This window comes from Macrobrachium rosenbergii, chromosome 1 (genome assembly GCF_040412425.1).
Source record: "Macrobrachium rosenbergii isolate ZJJX-2024 chromosome 1, ASM4041242v1, whole genome shotgun sequence".
In the NCBI taxonomy this organism is placed as follows: Eukaryota; Metazoa; Arthropoda; class Malacostraca; order Decapoda; family Palaemonidae; genus Macrobrachium; species Macrobrachium rosenbergii.
In genome coordinates, this window is record NC_089741.1 from 18,980,839 (window position 1) to 19,004,098 (window position 23,260).

At 37.0% G+C, this 23,260-nt stretch overlaps 1 protein-coding gene and 1 long non-coding RNA gene across 2 annotated transcripts in view; one reads left to right on the plus strand and one right to left on the minus strand.

Annotated features, from left to right (window-relative positions):
• LOC136839422 (uncharacterized) overlaps positions 1-23,260 on the minus strand; it is a 486,213-nt gene that overhangs the window by 205,325 nt on the left and 257,628 nt on the right. The gene's annotated exons all lie outside the window — the stretch shown is intronic.
• The window catches only part of LOC136839250 (dipeptidase 1-like), a 148,803-nt gene that overhangs the window by 77,805 nt on the left and 47,738 nt on the right, over positions 1-23,260 (plus strand). The window contains exons 4-6 of the mRNA XM_067105061.1: positions 12,095-12,227; positions 19,784-19,934; positions 20,533-20,596. Of these exons, the coding sequence (XP_066961162.1) occupies positions 12,095-12,227; positions 19,784-19,934; positions 20,533-20,596 (348 nt within the window). The remainder of the gene's footprint in view (positions 1-12,094; positions 12,228-19,783; positions 19,935-20,532; positions 20,597-23,260) is intronic.

Genomic DNA, 23,260 nt, shown 5'->3' on the forward strand with positions numbered 1-23,260 from the left:
TGCATCACTGCCGTTTGAAATTTTTGCCCTGTGAGCCTAAAAACTCAAGGAAAATTTCCTTTTAAAACCAAGATACATTACTGTCGTTTAAAATATCTTTATCATGAGCCTAAAATCAATTATCATGATAATTACTCTTTGGTGTGAGGTTTTGCTTAAAAACAAGCAATCCTATGCGGCCCAATCTTCGAAATGTAACTACTCGTATCATCACTCGTACAATTAGGATTATTTTCTTTGAAATATAAAATTTCTGGCATTTTAAAGATGAGTGTCCAGAAGTGTAATTACTGTAGCTGCTTTACGTTATACGCAACTTTCATGGTATAAAAATGGCAGTAAGATACTTAAGCGGTCAAATAAATTTATTCCGAAGGATGACATCTATCCATTTCAGGGACAGGGAGTCATAGTTTCTCTCAAATATCTTTCAAACTAATTATTTGATTGAAATGGTGCTTTTGACACAGTGTCCAAGACACCTCTCGCTAATTTTTGGTAATATAGTGCATTGTCAAATGGTGTTAGTTAGGGCGTTTACTCTTCACTTACATGGTGTTGCCAAGCATCGCCAAACTATGCATTCGAACGTTCTCCATCCCCATCCCGTCCCTCCCTCTCCATTCCCCTCCTCATCCCTCCCTCAACCCACTTTCCTCGTCCCCCCCCATCTCCGGCCCCCCTTTCCTATCTATGGGGGGCAGCGGACGTTCGATTGCGTAGATTAGTCCTGCTGACTCATGCGACTTTGCCTTTAAAAGTCAAGAGTAAGCGCCTTAACTAACAACATTTGATAACGCACTATATTACCAAAAATTACCGGGAGTTGTCTTGTACACTGTGTCAAAGTACCATTTCGATCAAGTAGTTAGTTTGAAAGATACTCGAGAAAAACTATGACTCATGGTCCCTGATATGGATAGTAGTACCAAGCCATGTACATGTAACTCTACAACAAGTATATAAAGTGCTTGTAACCCTACAGCACCCTACAAGCAGTATTCCGAGTACATGTTCTACTCTAGATGCATCAAGCCAGTTAATTAGTCAATCTACAAGCCGCAAACTAAGTATGTGTTACCATACACGAAGATGCCAATTCCAAGGTATTTATCATTTAATTTGCATGTCATATGGAATTTATGAATTTTCCAAGAACCATGTCGAATAAATTTTACTTTACCAGTAACGTGCCTTAAGAATGTTACCATACAAGCAGCAGTCAAAGTAGGTGTTATAATTATTAATAAAAGAAATGAGTATCCTTCTTCTGATAAAGCCACATGCAATGTCAACAACTCTTACCTGTATAAATAAGAAAAATAAACAATATAATGAACGAGAGTGAAAAGACCAGGTTTCATACTCAAAAAATTTCCATTTGCTAAGCAGAAAGAAAGCGAGAGAATTAAACCTCAAAATCTATTTAGTTGCTATTCACTGAGTGCATTACCTTGCAAATGGCATAACAAAACACATTTTACCCTACAAAAAGAACGTCAATTGCATGTTACCATACAAATCAAAAGAGGGCATGTTACTCTACACGTAGCACAAAGCATACAACACCACAAGAACATGCCAGGGCATAATAAAAAAAAATGTAAGTTAAGTCATGTTACCCTTCAAAATAACAAGCGCGCGTTGCCATTCAAGCAACAGCTAAGCAGGCAATAATTCTTTTATATCTCACTTTATAAAAAGTGTATCAAAATCTTGTTATATAAGCGCTGTCGAGTCTTGAATACCGTATTCACGAGGGAATAATAATTCATGGGAGTGTGACTGTGGTTAAAACGAGCCAGGCAATTTCGTAATGGTTCTCAAGGGCACTCTCTCTCTCTCTCTCTCTCTCTCTCTCTCTCTCTCTCTCTCTCTCTCTCTCTCTCTCTCAAACCCTTTTAGAATGTAAGAATCAGGTCTCTTTATCATGGCGAGTGCTTTCTTGTCAGGCGAAGGCGTTTCGCGAATGATTTGCAGCTTCTGCAAGTGTGTTTCGTGCGGGACCATTCATAATTAACTTTTATATTAGCCACCCGATAAATCTTGCGAAATGTGGTGTTTTTATCAGAAGGAATGAATCACATTAAGACACAAAGGCTAACATATTTCACAGTAAGGAGTGATTAACGCATTTTCCTCTTCTTGAAAACTCACATGTTTTTTTTATTTTTAAAAGTGATCGAAAACTCAGGTGAGATAAGCATCAAAGAATCATTACCTTGCAAAGCAAAGTTCCATAGAACGGGATGACTATATTTTGACAGAACACAACGGACAAAAGAAAATATCAAATGAAATATGTGAGTAACACAAGACACGAAGCAACAAGCAAATAAATACATGCATTATTAAACCGCACATGTAAGAAATACCAGCACATTAATGCAAAGCGCTTTAAAGGATGACAATAGCTTCTGAACTTAGAAACACCGCTATCAATAATAAAATCTCATAATCAACTGGACTGCCAAGTAAAAAATATGGTTTATTCAGAAAAAAAGACAAGTTTCACTGGAATATTCCTGTGTACTGTAGGTTTGCGACTTTTGTCCTAATGGGACAGAAGCTAATACAGTATGCCGGTAAAAGACGTAGCATAGACAGTTTACGTAATTCATTAACTGAATGTATTTGTATTTTGTAGAATGGTTTCCCAACAACGATGATTACCAGCGCCGATGTAACTCTTGTAGACAACGTCTTACATGATACCATTTCGAATTCCGAGGAAACCATAATCGTTCCTTTGCATTCCCCTCCCCCCCTCTCTCTCTCTCTCTCTCTCTCTCTCTCTCTCTTTACATGGAAACTTGAATGGTTTCCGTCTGTGATCACATTGTTCTCCGAATGCAAAAGACAAACTGTAATTAATGAATCACAGTCCCATAGTGGATGTTAGAATGCTTCTCACATTAACTGTTCCTTCGCTCATTTACGATAGGAATTTGCCTTAAATATAAAAATCATGAAATTCTCAGCAAAATGAGAATAAAAGGAACTTGGCATCTTAGGAAGGAATTTAGAATCTCTCTCTCTCTCTCTCTCTCTCTCTCAAAAAAGAAAAAAAATCATGAACATGAGAATTCAAACAGTGAGAAAGGGGCTATTCATACTGTGTAGCATCGTGTCACCTATGCAGAACAAAGTACAGAGGCAGGACCACAATATAGAACAGTGAAAACAACGGCAGAAGACCACAGGAATCTGGTGTGAATTGCAGTGCGTGACAGTGCGGCCATGGAAGACAAACGAGTGAATGAGATTGTGATGGAGGATTTATAAAATAAGGAGAAGGAACTAACTCGTAAAAACAAACATTAACGGTAATAGAGGAAATTCCTATTGACAGTAATCTTTCTGGAATGAAAAAAAGTCCGCCGGCTCTTTCTCTGTCGCTCTTCTCTCCCAATTGCTCTCTCTCTCTCTAATGAAGCATTGAAGGAGAGAGAGAGAGAGAGAGAGAGAGAGAGAGAGAGAGAGAGAGAGAGAGAGAGAGAGAGAGAGAGAGCTAATTATTCTCTCTCTCAAACTCACTTACTTGATTTCAGAGCTTTCAAAGAATACAGAACATCAGAGCGGGTCAGAGAAAGAGAAAAGTACACAAAAACAGTCCGGAGACCTCTTCGAAAAAGTTACAAGGAAAATGGAAGGAGCAATTAAATAAATAAATAATAAGGCGAGAGAGGAACTCTCTAAACTCCTGAAAAATGCATGCGAGTCACTCTCTCTCTCTCTAACTTTTGCGGAATAAAGTTGACACGAAACCCCGGTATCCTTCGGGTCCTTTCGAGGCAGGAAAAAAAAAAGGGAAGAGGGCAAGGTGGATAAGGAAGTGAGGAAAAGGTTGAGCAGGAGTAGAGGAATAGGGGAGGAAAAGGATTTTCCTCAGTTCTTAGAATTGCGCAGGAGAAGGGAAGGGAGAATCGATAAAACAGCGCCTGAAGCAAAGATACTTACTGAAAATGCAAAGGGGAGCGAAGGACTAAAGGATAAACAAGGGTGATTTGAACTTACGATGTCCAAGAAAACGAAGGATAAAGATTAAAAGAGGAATGGAAAGTGAGAGTTAGGAAAGAAATTGGTTATTGGCTTATGTCAACCTAGCGTTACAAAACTTAAGGGGAGGGCGTGGAGGATGCAGACAGCAAGAGATAAAAATGGAGAGTGAAATTAGAATGAGAGATGTTAAACTGAATCAGTGTTTTAACATGGTATACACATCAACCCAGCTAGCTGATATTCCTTTTAGTTTCCTGTAAAAGAAAACTATTTCGAGATGGCATTGTCTGTCCGTCCGCACTTTATTCTTTCGCACTTTTTTCTGTCCGCCCTCAAAACTTAAAAACTACCGAGGCTAGAGGGCTGCAAATTGGTATGTTGATCACCCACCCTCCAATCATCAAACATAACAAATTGCAGCCCTCTAGTCTCAGTACTTTTTATTTCATTTAAGGTGAGATTTAGGCATAATCGTGCTTCTGGAAACGATATAGGTTAGGCCACCACAGGGCCGTGGTTAAAGTTTCATGGGCCGCGGCTCATACAGCATTATACCGAGACCACCAAGAGATAGATCTATTTTCGGTGGCCTTGATTATACGCTGTAGCAGCTGCACGGAAAACTCTATTGCGCCGAAGAAACTTCGGCGCATTTTTTACTTGTTTGTTTTCTATCCCTTCTTCGACAAATATACAACGTGACACTTCTTGCTGTCGTTATCAGCTTCAATTTCTAAAAATTTCTAGTTTTGCAGAATGGAAAATGAGTGTAAGGAAAGCGACTGTTTGACTGGTTTATATGAACCTAGAGTTAAAAACGTAAAGGGGAGAGGGTAGAGGAAGTAAACAGCTGTTGCTATCAGCTGGAAATAAATTAAAATGACAGCTATTGACCTGATTCAGTATATTTTAATACTGTATGCACATCGTCCCAGTTACTTGATATTCTTCTTTGTTTTCCACCTCTTCTTAAACAAATATATATATATATACATACAGACATACATACATATATATATATATATATATATATATATATATATATATATATATATATATATATATATATATATATATATATATAATATATATAGAATGTACATATATATATATACCGTATATTGTGACACTTCTTGCAGTAGTTATGAGCTCCAAACTCCAGAACTTTGGCATTTTGCATCTTTTTATTAAGTATCAAGCCAATCGTTTCGATGAGGTGATATTCTGAACATTCTGCACACGCGTTTGAAAAACTCGTGAGAGTCTGTTAATTCAACATCGCTGGGCCGAAGAGTGCCGTCATAAAACAGGAGCGGGCTCTGCATAACCTGAAGAGGTTTCCGCCGGGTTCCTTAGAATTCGACTCCCGCATCTCGCTCGCAATTGCAAACACTTCCTTAACTCTCCCAAAAGAATGTTGGGGCTGCGGCAAGGTATCATTCCTTATTTACGCGCAATAAAACTCCAACTGCAGACTTGCAACCTTTTCCGGAGGTTTGCGGTGTTTGTTTCTCTCCTTTCTTTCTTGGAGGCTTTCTCTCTTACCACTCTGGTTTTTTTCATACACTTGCTGGCTCTCGGGGTCTATTGTGACCCATTGCTCCTTCCGTTATACACATCCAATCATTAAACATGATGATTTAACATATCTTTTCCTTTGCTGCATTGCTTCTCCCTTACGTCCAGTCACCTCCCCATCCCCAATATCTCTCTCTCTCTCTCTCCTTCTCTCTCTCTCGTGGGGCAGTGTTACACCAACGCTCACTGGAGAGGGACCCGTGCTTGATCCCCTAACTGGAGAAGGAAAGGAACGAAATGAGCTCCTATCCTTAAAAATCCAGTATGGCACTGTTGAACTGAGCAGTGAATTAAGTAAACGGTTGTTTGTCAACTATTGTGGCTCATATGCATGGTTAGAAATGAAAGAAGAAATTGAAAAAATGCCAGAAGGGACTGATCGTTGATCTTTCAAGCTGTACACTAACATAATGAGATAGCATCGATGGAGTAAACATCACTGGATAAGGTGAAATAATTTATTAGATACTTCTCTCTCATTCTCTATCTCTCTCTACAACCCTAAACCTTCCGCACCATCTTTCTCTCTCCCTCCCTCCAGAAAAAGTAATTGTTTATTCAAGTGTCTGCTTCGCCTCGAAACAAGAAGGAAACAAGCAAATGACCCATGCCTTTGCCTCCTAATGGATCGCCTTGCGTAACAACTCCACCTGCCTCACGGGAGGGCAAAACAAGAAAGCCTAATGTACCCGGAACCATTTCATCCTGAGAGATTGCCAAAGACTGTCATTGCTCCATTAGGGAGATCGCTCCCGCTCCCCCCGGTTTTAGAAACAACGTTGTTTTGTTTTCCCAAGCGGTTTGGAGGAGCAACTTCGGTTCATTGAGAATTCTTGTTGCAGAACAGACAGAATTTGGTCCCCGGGTGATTCTGCCTGGTTTTGTTTTTCATGACTTGTCATCTTTCTGCTTTTAAGAGGAGGAGGGGATGTCGATTCTTTTGTGGTTAAACCCGACAATCCTTTCCCATCTTTTTGTTGTGTGTGTGTGTGTGTGTGTTTTTTTGGTGGGGGAGGGGGTACTGGGCTAAAATAGGTTAACAGGTTCCGCCCTATTTTAGCGGCGCGGATGTCGGTTCCTCTGTGGTTAAACCCGACCTTTCTTTTTTTCCACTTTTTTTTTTTGCTTTTTTTCAGACCTGGGCCCGAATAGGGCAATAGGTTGCCCGTGTCACTCGACTTTACTTGTAAAAACAAATTCGTTTAGATGTTACCTACTCAACTCTGTTCTGATGTCCTTCAGGTCCTACTTTGACCCAGTGCCGTTCACACGACTCCTAAGGTCTACTGCAATTTGCAACAACACTTGTCTTAAAAATTTATTATTTAGGAAGGAAGTCTAGGTTTCAGAGGGGTAACCCCTATGTGCTGAGCTTTGATATTTTGGATGGCGTTGCTAGCCACATACTTATCCCCCCCATAAAGATCAAAGTAGCTTATACATCATTGGCGATTAGTATTCATTGGCTGTTACTCATCCAAGCTGTGACCAGGCCCAATGTTACTTTCCCAATCGCAGGCCCAAATATGATTAAAGCCTAATGCTACTTATCAATGATGTGACTTGTAGCCCGTATTATAAGTGACAATTCATGTAGATCATGCATAATCTGTAGTTTTATCATAATTATACCTTTATTAATTGTAATATATCAAATTTTTATTACATATAATTCGTAATAATAAAAATAGTAGAGTGAAGTTACTTCTGCAGATGTATTGCATAGAATTACAGGTTGGAAAAATATATTTAAAAAAGTAGTAATCTACAAATTCCTGAAAATAAGTACCAGTTTTATCACTTTCTTAGAAAGAAGTGTATACTCTTCAAGAAGTAAATTCAGAGTAATTACTAACACCTTACATCTACAACCATATCCTAGAGAGAGAGAGAGAGAGAGAGAGAGAGAGAGAGAGAGAGAGAGAGAGAGAGAGAGAGAGAGAGAGAGAGAGAGAGTGTTTGCAGCACTAAAGCTAACACAAAGTGATTGTTGTTTATGCAAATGGTTAGTGTTTGTAGATTGGAAAAAACTTCCTTGAAAAAACAACTTTAAACACTGTCTTTGGTTCTAAGTTCAGACAAAGGAGTGTCACTGAAACTTGCAACAAACCTAATCAGTCAGGGGAAGGCGGGAATGGGCAAAAACGAGGACTGAGCCCACAGAGTAAAAGTAAATTAAGTGGTAAATCTTTACGAGATGATCGTAGATTAACGTAACAAAAACATGGCACCTGTGGTAAACTAAAAAAAATACTCTTTTCAATAACGTATTGCGAGAGAGAGAGAGAGAGAGAGAGAGAGAGAGAGAGAGAGAGAGAGAGAGAGAGAGAGAGAGAGGAAATTAAAACGATCGTGAATGACATAGGCATATGACTCTCATGATTTTAAACAGGTCGTGGTTTCCACTGGATAAACTTCAGATATCCGATCTAATTAAGATTCTCATAATTCTCGGATAGTGAGATGATAAGATCAAGATAGCTGAAAAGGAAATTGAAGGTATTAATTACTTTCAGAGATTTCACAGTGATGAAATTTAAGGTCTTTTCTTGACCGGTTTTACTACATCACACGCAAGTAAATATCTATTGATAATTCCGTATTTATACTGTGCCAATGAGAGCGCCAAAAAATAATAGACGCAGTTATAAGTAAAGAGAAATTAATGTGGATATTGCACCGTCAAACTGAACAAGAAATTGAATCACACATATCAACTATTCCTCTGACCTATCAGCGTGGTGTAAACATTTTTGAGAGAGAGAGAGAGAGAGAGAGAGAGAGAGAGAGAGAGAGAGAGAGAGAGAGAGAGAGAGAGAGAGAGAGAGAGAGAGAGAGAGTTTTAACTGATTTTCTGACGCTACAGTCTTCTGACCGGTTAGTCACATAACATTTGTGTGTGAGAGAGAGAGAGAGAGAGAGAGAGAGAGAGAGAGAGAGAGAGAGAGAGAGAGAGAGAGAGAGAGAGAGAGTTTAAATTGATTTTCTGACGCTGATGCTTTGACTTATCAGTCACCTTCAGTTTCTCAGAGAGAGAGAGAGAGAGAGAGAGAGAGAGAGAGAGAGAGAGAGAGAGAGAGAGAGAGAGAGAGAGAGATTAAATTACCGATCTGGGGCAATGGTATATTTTTCCGGCCCGTCCACCAGCTCTCCTCATTTATTCAAAAGGGTTTCCAAATTCCGGACACGAAACCGAATCCACTTAACTATTTATGTCGACGGGACGGCGAGCCCAGTCCACCTAACACATTATTATTATTATTATTATTATTATTATTATTATTATTATTATTATTATTATTATTATTATCGTACAACTGATTAGTGCCTTTACGAAGGGTTTGTTCATGAACAGGATCTGAACAATGGAACAAGATGGCAATGCAATTGCAAGTAAAAAGTTGCTGCAATGAATTTACTGCTAAAAATAGCATTTACGTAGGGGCCAGTGTTGATGGAAATGCTGATATAAGGATATATGGATATATGGACCTTGGCAGTTTCGTACGGGCAAGAGCTAGTAACTCTCTGCGAGTCTTGAGCTGTATACTAAACGTAAAAATAAACTAAAAATAACCAAAACCTGTCTTTCAAGAATTGTCTGTTGAATGTGAACCCACGTACCGTAAATTCGTTACTCACTACAACAGAGGTGAGATATCTTATTGTCTTTCTGCAAGTCTGTATGTAGCAGTTACCAGTATCCACAAAAGAAAGCACAAACATAAAAAAAAAAATGTTCGTTTTTACCTCTAATAGGATTTTAGCAAAGACTAGATTAAGTTCGCTGTTGTCAAAAGCCTGTCTGTATATGTAGAAGCAGAAATCAATAATCTTCGGAAATTAATGTTTCGTCTAATAATCAAAACGATGCCTAGTTAAAAGTTGGCCACACTGGATTTCCGGGTATCATTGTAACCCATCGTCTCTCTTGCATCTGACCTGTAACGTCTGTCGCAAGTTTCAAACCACCAGTTTTTCTTGGATGGGAATGCTATCTCCATGCAAAGGAGAACTTAAGTGCAGGAGCGTTCAGCTTTCGTAGGTGATCACCCATCCAAGCACAGACCAAAGTCGAAAGACCTGCGGTAAAGCCAACGCATCGAAGTTATTATCATTTAGTTTGTTGAAAGGAATACGTAATTTGTATCTAAAGCACAGCAAACAAGCCCACGCGGGGAGGCTATCTGCAAAATACTTATTCATTTTGATTTGATTCGCAAATGATAAATAAATATAACTTTGATGATTAATAAATACGACCTCGACGATTCTGGACAAAACATAACCCTACGACCTTCAATAAAACAATGTTTCCCTTTTGCTGAAATATTTCATTTTTCTCCCCGGGGAAAAATATTCAGCTTTACATGCAGGGATGAAAGATTCATATTTATTTTTTCCTTACGGATCAAAAGATGACATTTGCTTTTGCTCGTACGTAGGTAGATTCCACAGTAAAACTGCCGTAAAAAAGGAAGGTCATTTTCCTAATAAATAAAACAAAACAAGATCAACAGAACTCATTACATAGCGATGAAAATAAACATCAAAGAAATTCCAAGTTTAAAATACAGGAAGAGGCTCAGTTTCATTCATTAAGTCTGTTTGGTGAAAACGGCCTAAAATTAGATCAACCTATCACATGGGGATGAAAACTCACTGAAAAAAATTTGACTCTTAAAATAGATTATTAAGTTCAATGGAATTCTTCCTTCGACGAAAACAACTCAAATTAGATCAAGGAAACTTATCCTATATCAATAAAAACACACTAAGAAAAAAGTAGTATGTGAAAAGGTGCACTAAGCTAAAAGCAAGACAGTTTAAAGACAAAAATAAAAGATAAAAAAAGCAAAGTTCATTTATACGATATACAAAGCACACAGGTCTCATGCCAGCACTTGCCTCGCCCAAAGGCTGCCCAGAAGTGGACCGAGGTGTTAAAGTGAGTAGAGGCCTTGTGTGACCCTCCACACTCGGCCTGACCTTCCAGACGTATATTTCTCAAGCTGATGCATCTGAATCCGCGTTCGGATAACGCTTACAATGTGACTTGCAAAGCTCACTGCAGGCAAAACTATGGGTTCCTTCTGCCTTCTAATTTTTATCCGTACCCTGCTCTCTTTTCCCACCTACTTGTCCAACTTTGCTATGCTCTAGTTTTCGTTCTTAATTAAAAAAATCAGCAATAGCTCCGTTGGTCAGTAGTGTCTTTTAAAATAATTTTATACATAATGGTAATTATGTTCAGAACCTGAGTGTCCTCGACGGCTATTGAAGGGAAATGCAGCAATACTGCTGACATGCTTGCCAGTCGTAATTCAATGCTCATTCTAAAGAGTTCAACTTCACTGACAGTCTGACAGTTTAAATTATGGCTCTGATATTAAAGTCCTTTTTATCTGCTTAAATCTCACATTTCGATGAATGATATTATTATTACTATTATTATCGAAAAGAGAATGGGTGAAATAAGGTGGTTCATTTACATAAAAAGAAAGTCGTTGGCTATATTTCACTGTACATGAGCGCTGAGTAATTTTATTGTTAAGTCTATTAGGCAAGCACTATCTACAGATCATGGTCACAAGATTCATCTCTCTGTATCGGACACCTCAAGAATCAAGTTCGCCAATTCCTCGGGGGAGAAAGACACAGAAAGCGATTATGTTCTCACCAGTTTACCTGCATCGTCAAAAATGACGTTGATACAAGAGTATATTTGTTACACAAAAATATACGAATACAAATTTCGCTTTATTATACAAATATAAAGTGAGGAGAGACGGATGTTACACAAGCCATTTTTGCTTCAGTCCACTGGCACAGTTTAAGGCATACAGGTGGGTCATGGTACGCGTCTCTTCCGCGAAAGCCCGAGGGTTCGGTTCCTGATCGAGGTGTAACAATTTGGGCACTAGGATAAAACCCACTGTGCCTATGTTAACCTAAGTAGTTAATTGTGTGCCTGTTTTGGGGAGCAGCAAGGGCTCAAGGGGTAGCAGACTCATCCCAAACGACTTGTTGAGAATAGGAATAACAGCACATTATAAAGCTACTTCCTACACGGGGAAAACGGCATGTGTGTATGTGTGTGAGTTAGAATGTATTTGTATGTACTAGTATTTCACTTCTGTGAGCACTCCGTAACTGCATGACAATGGATGATTTGAGTCTAGAAAAGAATTAAGGTGGAAGTGTAACATTTTCCTAAACCTTTGCTTCCGGCATAATTTGCTAAATGTGACATTTTTCAAAAGTACAAAGTTATTCCTTCTTTTGGAAGCTCATAAGCCGGAGATTTTCTAAAGCACCCCATTCGAAAAACTGACTATAATGGAAGATGATAGCTTACAAAATTTAATGATAAATTAATATATTTATCTATATATAGATTATTCATTCTTGCTTTACATGGGGCCCTTGCAAATATATACCATGATAAAAGTATGATTAAAAAGATCAACATTTACCATAGACGCTATAAACTGGGTTAATTCTTTCTCGACAGTTTTGGTCGGTATACGTTCCTTGCGAAACGCAGTACCTGAACACTGTTCAACTGCTGATGGAACAAGTGGACGTCATCAAGAGGATGATTGCTGCAAGTCCGCAGGAGACGACTTTGGTCACCTCTCCGGAAGGTGAGTTTACTTATTCAACAATCTTTATGTGTCTCTCTACAGGTACATTTTTAAACAATGATTCACTGAGTCAAGAAAATGTGACTTATAACAAGGTTAGTTTTGATTAGGTTTTCATTGAGTTTAATCAGTGTGTCTTTCTACAAGGCATGTTTTGAGACAATTACTCTGGCTAAACGTTTTCCTTCGGTCAGTGTTCCATTGTAACGAGGCAATGTCCATATCACGTGATTTTGTTTTGATGAGTTCCGTTGAAGATAGATAATATCTCTTTTTACAGGTTTTGTAATGTGCCGAGACTATATCTCCCTTTACACGATTTGTTTTGATCTAGATAATTCCTAATGAGCTATGGCGCCGTCTTTACAGGTTCTGCTTTCGTTAATGTTTCACTGAGCAGACATGATGTCTCTCTACACTGCAATGGTTCTCAACCTTTTTTGGCCCATATACCCTTTCACCATATGTCAGAATGTCATCCCCCACCCACAACTCTTTCCAAAACCGTCTGCCTCAAAAGGTGCATTCTAAATAATATGCAACAAAATACTAACACAAACACACAAGCTAGAGAAGAGAAAGCCCAGCGTGACCTCTCAGTAGTGCGGACCAATGCACTCTGCGTTTTGTGTGGTCCTAGAGCCAGTTTGAGCCTGCCAATCTGTAGTCACAATTCCCCAACCCCCTAGAGGAGAATTCCCCCCTGGTTGAGAACCACTGCTCTACAGGGTTATTTTGTTAGTGTTCCACTAAGCTGAGGTGCCTTTGCTCTGTACTGGAACCTATTTTATTATTATTATTATTGTTATTATTATTATTATTGTTTAGAAGATAACCTTATTAATAGGCAGCAAGCCCACGAGGGCCACTGACTTGAAATTCATGCTTCTAAAAGAATAAGGAGTTCAGTTATCACAATAGAAAAAATAAATTACCAAATTAATGAACAAATAAATAAGAACGTATGTAAATTATCAAAATACAAGGAGACTTGTCTTAAGATAGTCTGCATTTTACTGTGTTTTGATAATGTGTCCCTACAAGTTTTAGGTCGGACAGTGTTACATCGAATAGAGAATATGCTTGTTTCAGCTGATTTGATTTTCGTCATGTATTCGTTTAGCTTGTACATTGTCTCTCTACATATAGTATACTGTTTTGGCCAATATATATATATATATATATATATGTATTTATAAAAACGCTACACTCACACACACACACACATATATATATATATATATATATATATATATATATATATATATATATATACATATATATATATGTGTGTATATATATATATAGTTGAAGGAATACTATGGGGCATGTTTACTAGAAATAAAAACGTTATATTTATTGCATAGAATACTAAACGTCCTCCTTCACCCAAGTTTTCGGACACATTCTTTATAAGATATTCTTTCGGGATATCAGGTTCGCAGAGAGAAAACCATCCAGAAAGTTGAGGAAAGAGGGTAATTCAGTATGCCAGGGGACTCAGACGACAAATACAATATACATATACATACGCACCCTGATATAAATATACATATAAATACACACACACACACACACACACATATATATATATATATATATATATATATATATATATATATATATATATATATATATATATGTAACTTCTCAGTTTTAGTAGCCACAAATCAATCAATCATATATATACATATATATCATCCAATTTTTACTTTGAGTCATCTTTCCTACCTTCCTTACTTTCATAAGATCTAAAGATATTGAAGATATTCGTGGTGTATCCGCGACGGATTCCTCTGAGGCTGCTCACAAATAGTTTGGATATATTTTGACTTTCAAAAGTCTATAACATCCTCCATATCTGACGCGCATTGCATTTCTTTCCTCTTAATATCACCAAACAATTCCTTGGGAGTGCTGGTTCTGAGGCCCACGTTTTAAGGATGCTGTCAGTCTTATATATCCATTTCAAAATATTTTTCTCTCTCTCTCTCTCTCTCTCTCTCTCTCTCTCTCTCTATGCGTCAAAGACTACAGCAGCTGTGACGACAGGTTATCATCAAATCATAAATAGAATCTCTCTTTCTTATGCCATCTACCTGCCTGTCTTTCTGTTTTCTGTCTGTCTATCTGACAGACCATCTAGCTCACAACTGGTCGACCAGTGTTCAGACCCCAAACCGAACTAGGAAATCGTAATGGGAGGGTACCCTGAAAAATCCTGGGTACCAATTTTGAATCGAACAATAAATTAGGTTCATAGCTGTTGCTTGACTTGTTGGTCGCAGATGGAAATGCGCGCACGCGCCCCAGAGAGAGAGAGAGAGAGAGAGAGAGAGAGAGAGAGAGAGAGAGAATGTGGAGGGAGGAATAAGTGGAAAAGAAATAATATCAGACGCGTGTATTCAATTCTCGGTAACATGTGTCATCAAAATCGGAAAGGCATGGCCTCGTCGAGGTAATCCTCATGGCCATTCGGACGAATCCTTTCATAAGATTTTCACAAGATGTTCTTCCTCTCTCTCCAATGCCGTGTCCTGACAAAACACGTAGAGAGTAAGATAAAAACTCAACCCAATAAACTGATCAACGGATCGAAAAATATGTGTATTAAAGCCGCCACAGAATCCTAAGTGCCGTAAATGCTGAAAACAGATCCTGAACTACTATTATTATTATTCAGAAGATGAACCCTATTCATATGGAACAAGCCCACCAAAGGGGCCACTGACTTGAAATTCAAGCTCCCAAAGAATATGGTGCTCATCAGAGAGAAGTAACAGAAGGTAAAAGAAAAGACAGAAGAGATCAGTTATTAGAATAGAAAAAATAATTTAACAAATCAGTGAATAAAAAGATAAAAATTTAAGAAAAATACAATAAAAACGATTTTCTGTATTTGTCTAGGATACACCTGATCAACTGATTTAATGAAGCTTAGTTTGAGATCAGAGGATTCTGTCTTCCACAACCGGTATTGTACCCAGTTCCACACTTGTGCTTTAGAGCCGTTTCCCTGGGACCCGCCTTCCACCTACCGCTCCGGCCGCGCTGTTTCGTGTCCAATTTGAAAACCCATTCCCTCAGGGTGCGTCCACACTGCAGTAAAACATGTCATAAGAACACGACGGAAATTTATAGCATACAAATCACAAAGAGGATGAAAACAGGTCCAACGACTGTAAGTGTAGAACGAATTTTTGGTATATGCTAAATAGTCATATCAAGCCCTGTTAGGACTGCCAGAAAGTCGTTGACTTGTATTTAACCTGTTTGTGATGTGTGTGTGTGCGAGAAGTTGCCGACATGTTTATGTAATGTTTTACTGTAGTAGTGTGGACTCACCCTTAGGGTTTACTGACCAAACCTTGTAGAGTCTATTGTATACAGTTCCTCAAAGGGTTATGCATTTGGGACCTGTTCCCCTTAGACTTGAGGTTTACCCACCGCACCCAGCGGAACAGTATCTAGTGCCACAGAGGGCTTCGTCTTATAATGATCTGTTCCCACTGGTGAAGGGGAGGGGAATCGTACAGTGTGCCTGCAGTATGCTGTCAGGTCCAGCTACAATGCTTTGTGTCTTTTGATTTTAATCTGTTCCCTCTGTTCTCTTTCAGTTCGGCTGTCAGAGTTTCTTAATGATGTCCCATTCCAAATGATTACACGTAAAAAATGCGCCGAAGTTTCTTCGGCGCAATCGAGTTTTCTGTACAGCGTATAATGCTGTATGAGTCGCGCCTCATGAAACTTTATCCACGGCCCGGTGGTGGCCTGTCCTTTATTAAAGCGTTGCCAGGCGCACGATCACGGCTAACTTTAACCTTAAATAAATTAAAACTACTGAGGCTTGAGGGCTGCAATTTGGTATGTTTGATGATTGGAGGGTGTGATCAACATATCAATTTGCAGCCCTCTAGCCTCAGTAGATTTTAAGATCTGAGGGCGGACAGAAAAAGTGCGGACGGACAGACAGATAGCTATTTCAGTAGTTTTCTTTTACAGAAAACTAAAAACAAACAGTATTGCTTTGCTCCCTCCTCACATTCCCCGTCAGTGTTTTCTTTTAATCTAGACTTTCGAAATCAGAAGGGACCTATTTTAGAACGTGCTTTGGAACAAAAGCTTATTTTTATATTTCTGTTTATTCAACCCTTGGGAGTTTCTGTTTGGCATTAGAAACACATTATGAAAAAAATTATTTCTTTTGCTGCTCGTCAAAAGTCTGCGTTATAATTTATGCTCCAAGACTCAAATTTAAAGAATGAAAGGAAATAGAAACTAAAAATGCCCTTAATATGTGTTTTGGATTAATGCCATGGGTTTTGGTATTTGTGTTATTCTTTTCTCTGTGCTTCCTCTTTTCAAAGTGGAATGTATTTTTGGAACGCTTTTAATATCATAGTAATTATACGCAGCAGTTTTCTTTGCTGTATATATATATGTTTGTACAGTATATGTGCATATATATATATATATATATATATATATATATATATATATATATATATATATATATATATATATATATATATACTGTACATATACATACATATATGTATGTATATATATCATATATATACTCGTGCATTCATGCATACATACATACATACATATAAGTATATATATAAATAAATAAATAAATATATATATATATATATAATATATATATATATATATATATATATATATATATATATATATATATATATATATATATATATATATATATATATATATATATATATAGAACCACACACACACACACACATATATACAGTATATATATATATATATATATATATATATATATATATATATATATATATATATATATATATAAAATGTGTGGCTCTAGGAGTCTTGCATTATGAGGCTGGTAACTCCACGCCTATCTCCTCTGCGATGGTGACACGCCGCAACCTTCTACTAGGTACATCATTCACCAATTAGGTTACCAGAGGCACAACTGTCACCAAAATTGGTCTGAAGAATTGCTTCTTTCTCGGGAATCGAACCCATAATATTCCGGTGGCCACAGTATCCACAAGTATATAATAGGAAATAGCTGGGGTGAAGTTTCCTGCACAGGGAGTTCATCCCTGATTCTGCATTTCAGGAACGAGCGTAACACTGCCTGCTGTTTTACGTTTTTCTCGAGACACCTGTACTATGATGAAGGTTTATTGGCGAAAAAAAATATTAAAGCAGGGGATACAATTGCTCTCATTCTTTTCTTTTCTGTCAACTTGGACCAGAGAGTTTTGTTACGTTGCTCATCCCGTCGGCCTTTACATCAAGACACGGTAGTTAATTACGTAAAGAAACTTTGCTTCATTGCATTATTTAGCAATGGTCCATTTTATTAAAAAAATTCCATTACATCAGCTATCATGGATCCATAGTAATGATTTGGAACTGCTTCTGGTACGAACCTTTGCAAATAAACAACTCATTTCTCCTCGTGATACGGCTAATCTAATCAATTAAATTATCATCTGTTTATTAATCACTCAGTGCAACTGCGACTCACTGACAAGTAAAGGAACAGTTAATCAAAGAATGGGAAAAGAGAAAAAAGAAATAATTAATTAACTGTCCCAAATGTTAATTATCTAATTACACCTTGTTAACGTGATTGATGTCTTTAGGTGATTTATGAACTCTACGATGATTAATCTCTTTAGGGCAATTAATATTTATAAGGTGATTAATGTTTCCAATCACGAGAAAGGTTATTTGCAGTTCGATATTCATTTTCCCGGAAATTCCCAATTCAGTAATGCGTATCGCTTTAGTCTTTGTCTAAACTGGCATTAAATGTGTTATACAGCCAGTATTCAATAATATGCTGCGTTGCATAAGTGACACGTGTGTATCGATAGCGTATCTCTATTAATATCTTAAAAAGATGAGGAAATTTGTTTGGGTAAGATATTTGCTACGTTTTAAATCCAGAACAGCTGATGATGCCTTGAGTACCAGAACTGGCACGTGCATATCTCTTAGTTTTATTTTTAATAATCTCTAATCAAAATAATTGATTTTTTCAACTTAATCAAGTCTCTTTCTTCTCTTGACATTTAATTCTTTCATTAGTTACGCAAATGTTTTATGACATGGCTAACTCGTGGACGTCTCTGTTTTTTATTTTTTTGTAAATTTTCACTGAAACGGAAAATTTATCTTTTATCTGAGTTATGTTTAATGATAGATTGAATCTTCATGTAGTTCATTTATTTGGTTAATTTTAAATTATGATGTACTCCTAATAAATTATATCAAAGGCTGCATTATTATTATTATTATTATTATTATTATTATTATTATTATTATTATTATTATTATTATTATTATAACAAATGTTTTCATTATTATTATTATTACCAAAATTTTCTTTATTATTATTATTATTATCATTATTAAAACAAATCCACTTTCTCCAATGATGTGCCTTTAAATGAAAGGCAAAAACTGGAGCGATACAAAATTAAAGAGGTTGGACAGCTATGCGAGAAGAAACAAAAATGAGCAACTGGGGCATAAGTACTGCCAACATGTAGGAGACACAATTGCTTCTGATCTCTTAAATTCTTCTCCTGTGTGTGACATATCTGATAATGAACTCTACGTTTAACTATAACAAAATCTTGGACAAGTAAATGGAGACCTATATAATGTACCTGACATGTTACAAGTAAAAAGCAATTGGAAATGAGTGAAATATTTCAGTCATTTTTGACGGGACAGTTACACTGTCAATGCAGGACCATATACCTGTTAAGTTTCAAAACGGTTTGCATCACAGCAACCTATTTTAATGTCGTATTTAATTCGGTACAAATCGTCTTAGTTCTCTGATATACTTTTAGGGGCCAGTCTTATATTTTTGTTCATTAGTGAACCCGTTAACAGGACCATAATATTTGCACTAAATTAAGGATCTGAGTTACCGCCTTTTTGAAAGTCCTTTTACTTATTAAACTTAATGTGACTTCCTGTCTCATAATATTTCAAGAATTCTTTTTTTATTTGTTCTACTCATTTACTTGTCTTTAATTTTCGTTTAATTAAAATTAATTTTCTGTCTAAAGAATTTAAATATCACTTTTCTAGAGTTGTATTTTGAAGGTGACTAATGCAAATTGCTTCTCTGATTAAATTCTTGGTGAATACAGGTATTCTAAAATTTTGGAAACCAATGTTCCATTTAGCAATCAACTCTTTATTTGAAAATTCCCTTATTACTTTGGATGTCTTTCATAAATGATCTTTAAAAAAATTTTTTTTTGATCCTTCACTTTTTCAAGAAAATTTCACTTCTAACTTCTTCAAAAGTATTTTCATATTTTCATATATATAAAATCATCTAATTTAATTGGTGTTCTTTGATGAAAACCTTGAAGAATACGGACATTTGTTTAAAAATTTTATTTTTCATTTAGAAAAAAATATTCACTCGTTTTTTGAAAATTACTTTCATAATTTAAAAACGCATCTCATGCAACTGTGACACTTGATGAACAAATTTCTAAGATATATAACTGATGCTTTTTCAGGTATTGAAACCGAATTCAAGCGCGGCCGAGTATCCAGCTTACTGGGCGTAGAGGGTGGTCACAGCCTTGCAAGCAGCATGGGCGTAGTTAGAGCCCTCTATGATTTGGGCGTACGATATATTACACTAACTCATAAATGCCATACTCCGTGGTAGGTTGTACAATAATATATATATATATATATATATATATATATATATATATATATATATATATATATATATATATAGATATATGATATATATATAAATATACATATATATATATATTTATATTTATATGTATACACATATACATATATGTATCACACCTCACCACAGGTGAGAAAACAAGAGACTGGGTGTAGGTCCCGACCGGTTTCGAGTTTAGTATTTTCAAGTCATTAACGAAGAACCGATTTATCAGTCCTTCGTTAATGATTTGGAAATGAAGTCAAAACCGATCAGGACCTACACCCAGTCTCTTGTTTTTTCATTTTTGGTGATGTGGTAAACAAATCACGCGTTAATGTGATTATAACTGTAAGGTAAATATATATATATATATATATATATATATATATATATATATATATATATATATATATATATATATATATATATATCATAGCCAATGCGTGTGTGTGTAAATGAGTAAAATCCATATATTTATAAAAATGTTGCATACCATGATCACTCATCGCATGAAATAACAGCTTATGGGAAACTGAACAAATGAACTAACGCACTGAATTTTCTCTTCCTACAAAGGGCAGAGTGTTCTGAAAGCGGAAGCTCGGAGGCGAACGCCAAAGGCTTGACTCCCTTCGGTAAGGTAAGATGAGAATTTTCCTTTCTACGTGTTCCCAAAGTCATTAAAGACTGTACACCCTGTTTTTAGTGCAAATGCCAGTTGAACGGGCAAGCCAGTTCCCTTTTGTAGACCAGGAAACGAGAAAAGGAGAATGGGAGGCAGAATGGTAGGGGTTCCCCGTGAAGGGAGCGACAGGCCTCAAGCTTATTGAGGTGTTATAAGAGTCAGGAAAAACAGAAGCATGGAGAGAAAGCCAAAGCTTAGCACTAGAAGGAGGGAAAAACTGAATGAACTTTGTGATATGAATTAATCGATCAATCAGTGCCGTGTCAGTATCATGAATGAAATGATTGCCAAGTTGCAAACAACGCTATCCAAGTGTTGTAGTTATTTTTGGACGGGAAGCGGTGGTTTTCATTACTGGGTGACCGGCAGTGTATACCAGACGCCGTTGGCACATAGGCTCCCAAGACCGTCGGCCTGGGACATATGCATGGGTCTGGCCCACTCATCCCGAAAACTAATCCTCAGGGATTCAAAATAAACATTAGAGAGGTGTGACTGGTGATGAGTTAGAATGAAGCCGGGGAGGAAATACATATGATTCGATCCTTTACTGAGAGTTTTTGTACTGGTTCTGAATAATTCAAGACTATAAAATTGTTCAAGTTAAAAACGGGAACAAGTTTACTTGAAGCTGGAGAGTGGGGGGGTGGGGGTTACCTAAAAGAATCTAATATCCAGCGAAACTTGGGTTAAAATTAAACGGAGAAGAGGGCGGGGGGGATGTAGGACACCTAGGGCATTGAACATTGACAGAAGACATCTTTTATTCAGTGGGACTATTCTAATGACTATGGGCAGTGAGCACCGAGAAGGAAAACCAATAAGAAGATGAATTCTTTGTGAGGCCGGGGAGTGAATACATATGATTCTAAGGGCTTCAGTCAACATTTTCCTCAGTTAGGCGCCCTTGATTTAAATTTTATTTCCATCAAAGTTCAGATCTATTTCCGTTCGTGTATTGCATAAGTGTACCATTCGGTCCTCTCCAATATCAAACAATGGCTTTGTTCTCGCTATTATTAAATGCGAAGCTTGTTTACCTCCTCATTAAGGCTGTCAGCGCCGCGCCGCCGGGAGCCTTTGTCTTCCCTTTGTGTGATCGTTACCTGTGATTTTTGCTCGTCCTCGGAAGCAAGGAGATGAAAATGAGTTGGACGTGGAAATGGGATTGATTTATTGATTGGTATGGATTAAACTGGGGTGACAATTACAAAAGCCGTCGGCGAAGAGATGGAATTATCTGTGCACACAATCATCATAAATATTCGTTTCTCTTGCGTGGTTGCATATTCTGAAGGCTCTCATTATTGCAGTTTACTTTGATGTCTTGATTTGTTGTAATTACATTCTTTACGAGTAATAATATCAATACTACTAAGCTAATTACAATGTTCGAAATATATGTTTAATAAAATACAATCTTTGTTCCGATTTCAAAAATGTTTCAAGTCTGATAAAAACAGTCTAATCAGTAAATGGCAATCTCCGGGGGCATCCATATTTTGAAAAATTGTATGGATCGATATCCTATATGGCATCCGGTCAATTCGTCGACGGCAATGCGTCCTCGGTCAATTCGTCGACGCCCAATTCGTCGTCAGCCAATTCGTAACTAATTTTTAGAAACTTTGCTCCGAATATTGTATCTTTTTTAGGAAAGGGAGGTAGTTACAATATAAATACAATAAAAAATGTGGAAATAATGTTTATTTTCAGTTAAATTTATAGTCAACGTACAAGATACTATAAAATGAAAAAAGTAAAGTTCCAATAAAATTCTAAAAAAAAATTGGTTAAGCATTTAATTTCTAAAATTTATGATTATGTGCGATTGCTTTCAAAAAGGTAATTTTTTGGTTGGGATCATATTTCTCCATGACATTTTTTATACGCAAGTTCATGTCTCTGTATTTTTTCTTTTGCCTTGGATCATCTCCTTGAATAAATTTCAGCAGTTTGGCACTAGCAAACCTTTCCTCACTTTTCAAAACATCTATGAGCTTCCAAATATTTGGATGACTCATATTCACTGTGTCTTTTAGTGCACTGTGGTAAGCTTCTAAACTATTTGTAGTTCTAGCAATCCCCGACATGCATCTATCCCAAACATTCCAAATAGTTAATGGATATGGTGGTTCAAGACGTCGCCTCCTTTCTCCTCTTCCTCTAAGGGGTCCTATGTAATTATTCTCAAAATAGGAAACTACCGATTGTGGAATATCATCATCATCTACAAGTTCCTCGTAGCCATCGACAACATCATCTACCGGCAAGAAGGCAAGGGCAACAAAACAGCACATTTTAAGACTGAAACTGTCATCTTGGTGATATCTGCTTTTCATTCCTTCTTGAACGATATGCTTGTACACGTTTTGCCCTAAATGAAACAAGCAGCATGATAAATTTGACGCAGGAAACGATTCAAGAAATCCATTATGGGCTGCTTTTTCAAATTCCATAGTCATGCAATCTGGGCCTTCGTCCTGCAGCAATTCACTTATTTTGGCAAAAAGTCTATTATATGTGTTTTGGCTTTTGTTTGATAGCAATGCGAACAATCGTGGTACACTTAAAGTATCGATCTGTACGTGCACTATATATAATTGAAAAAATATACTA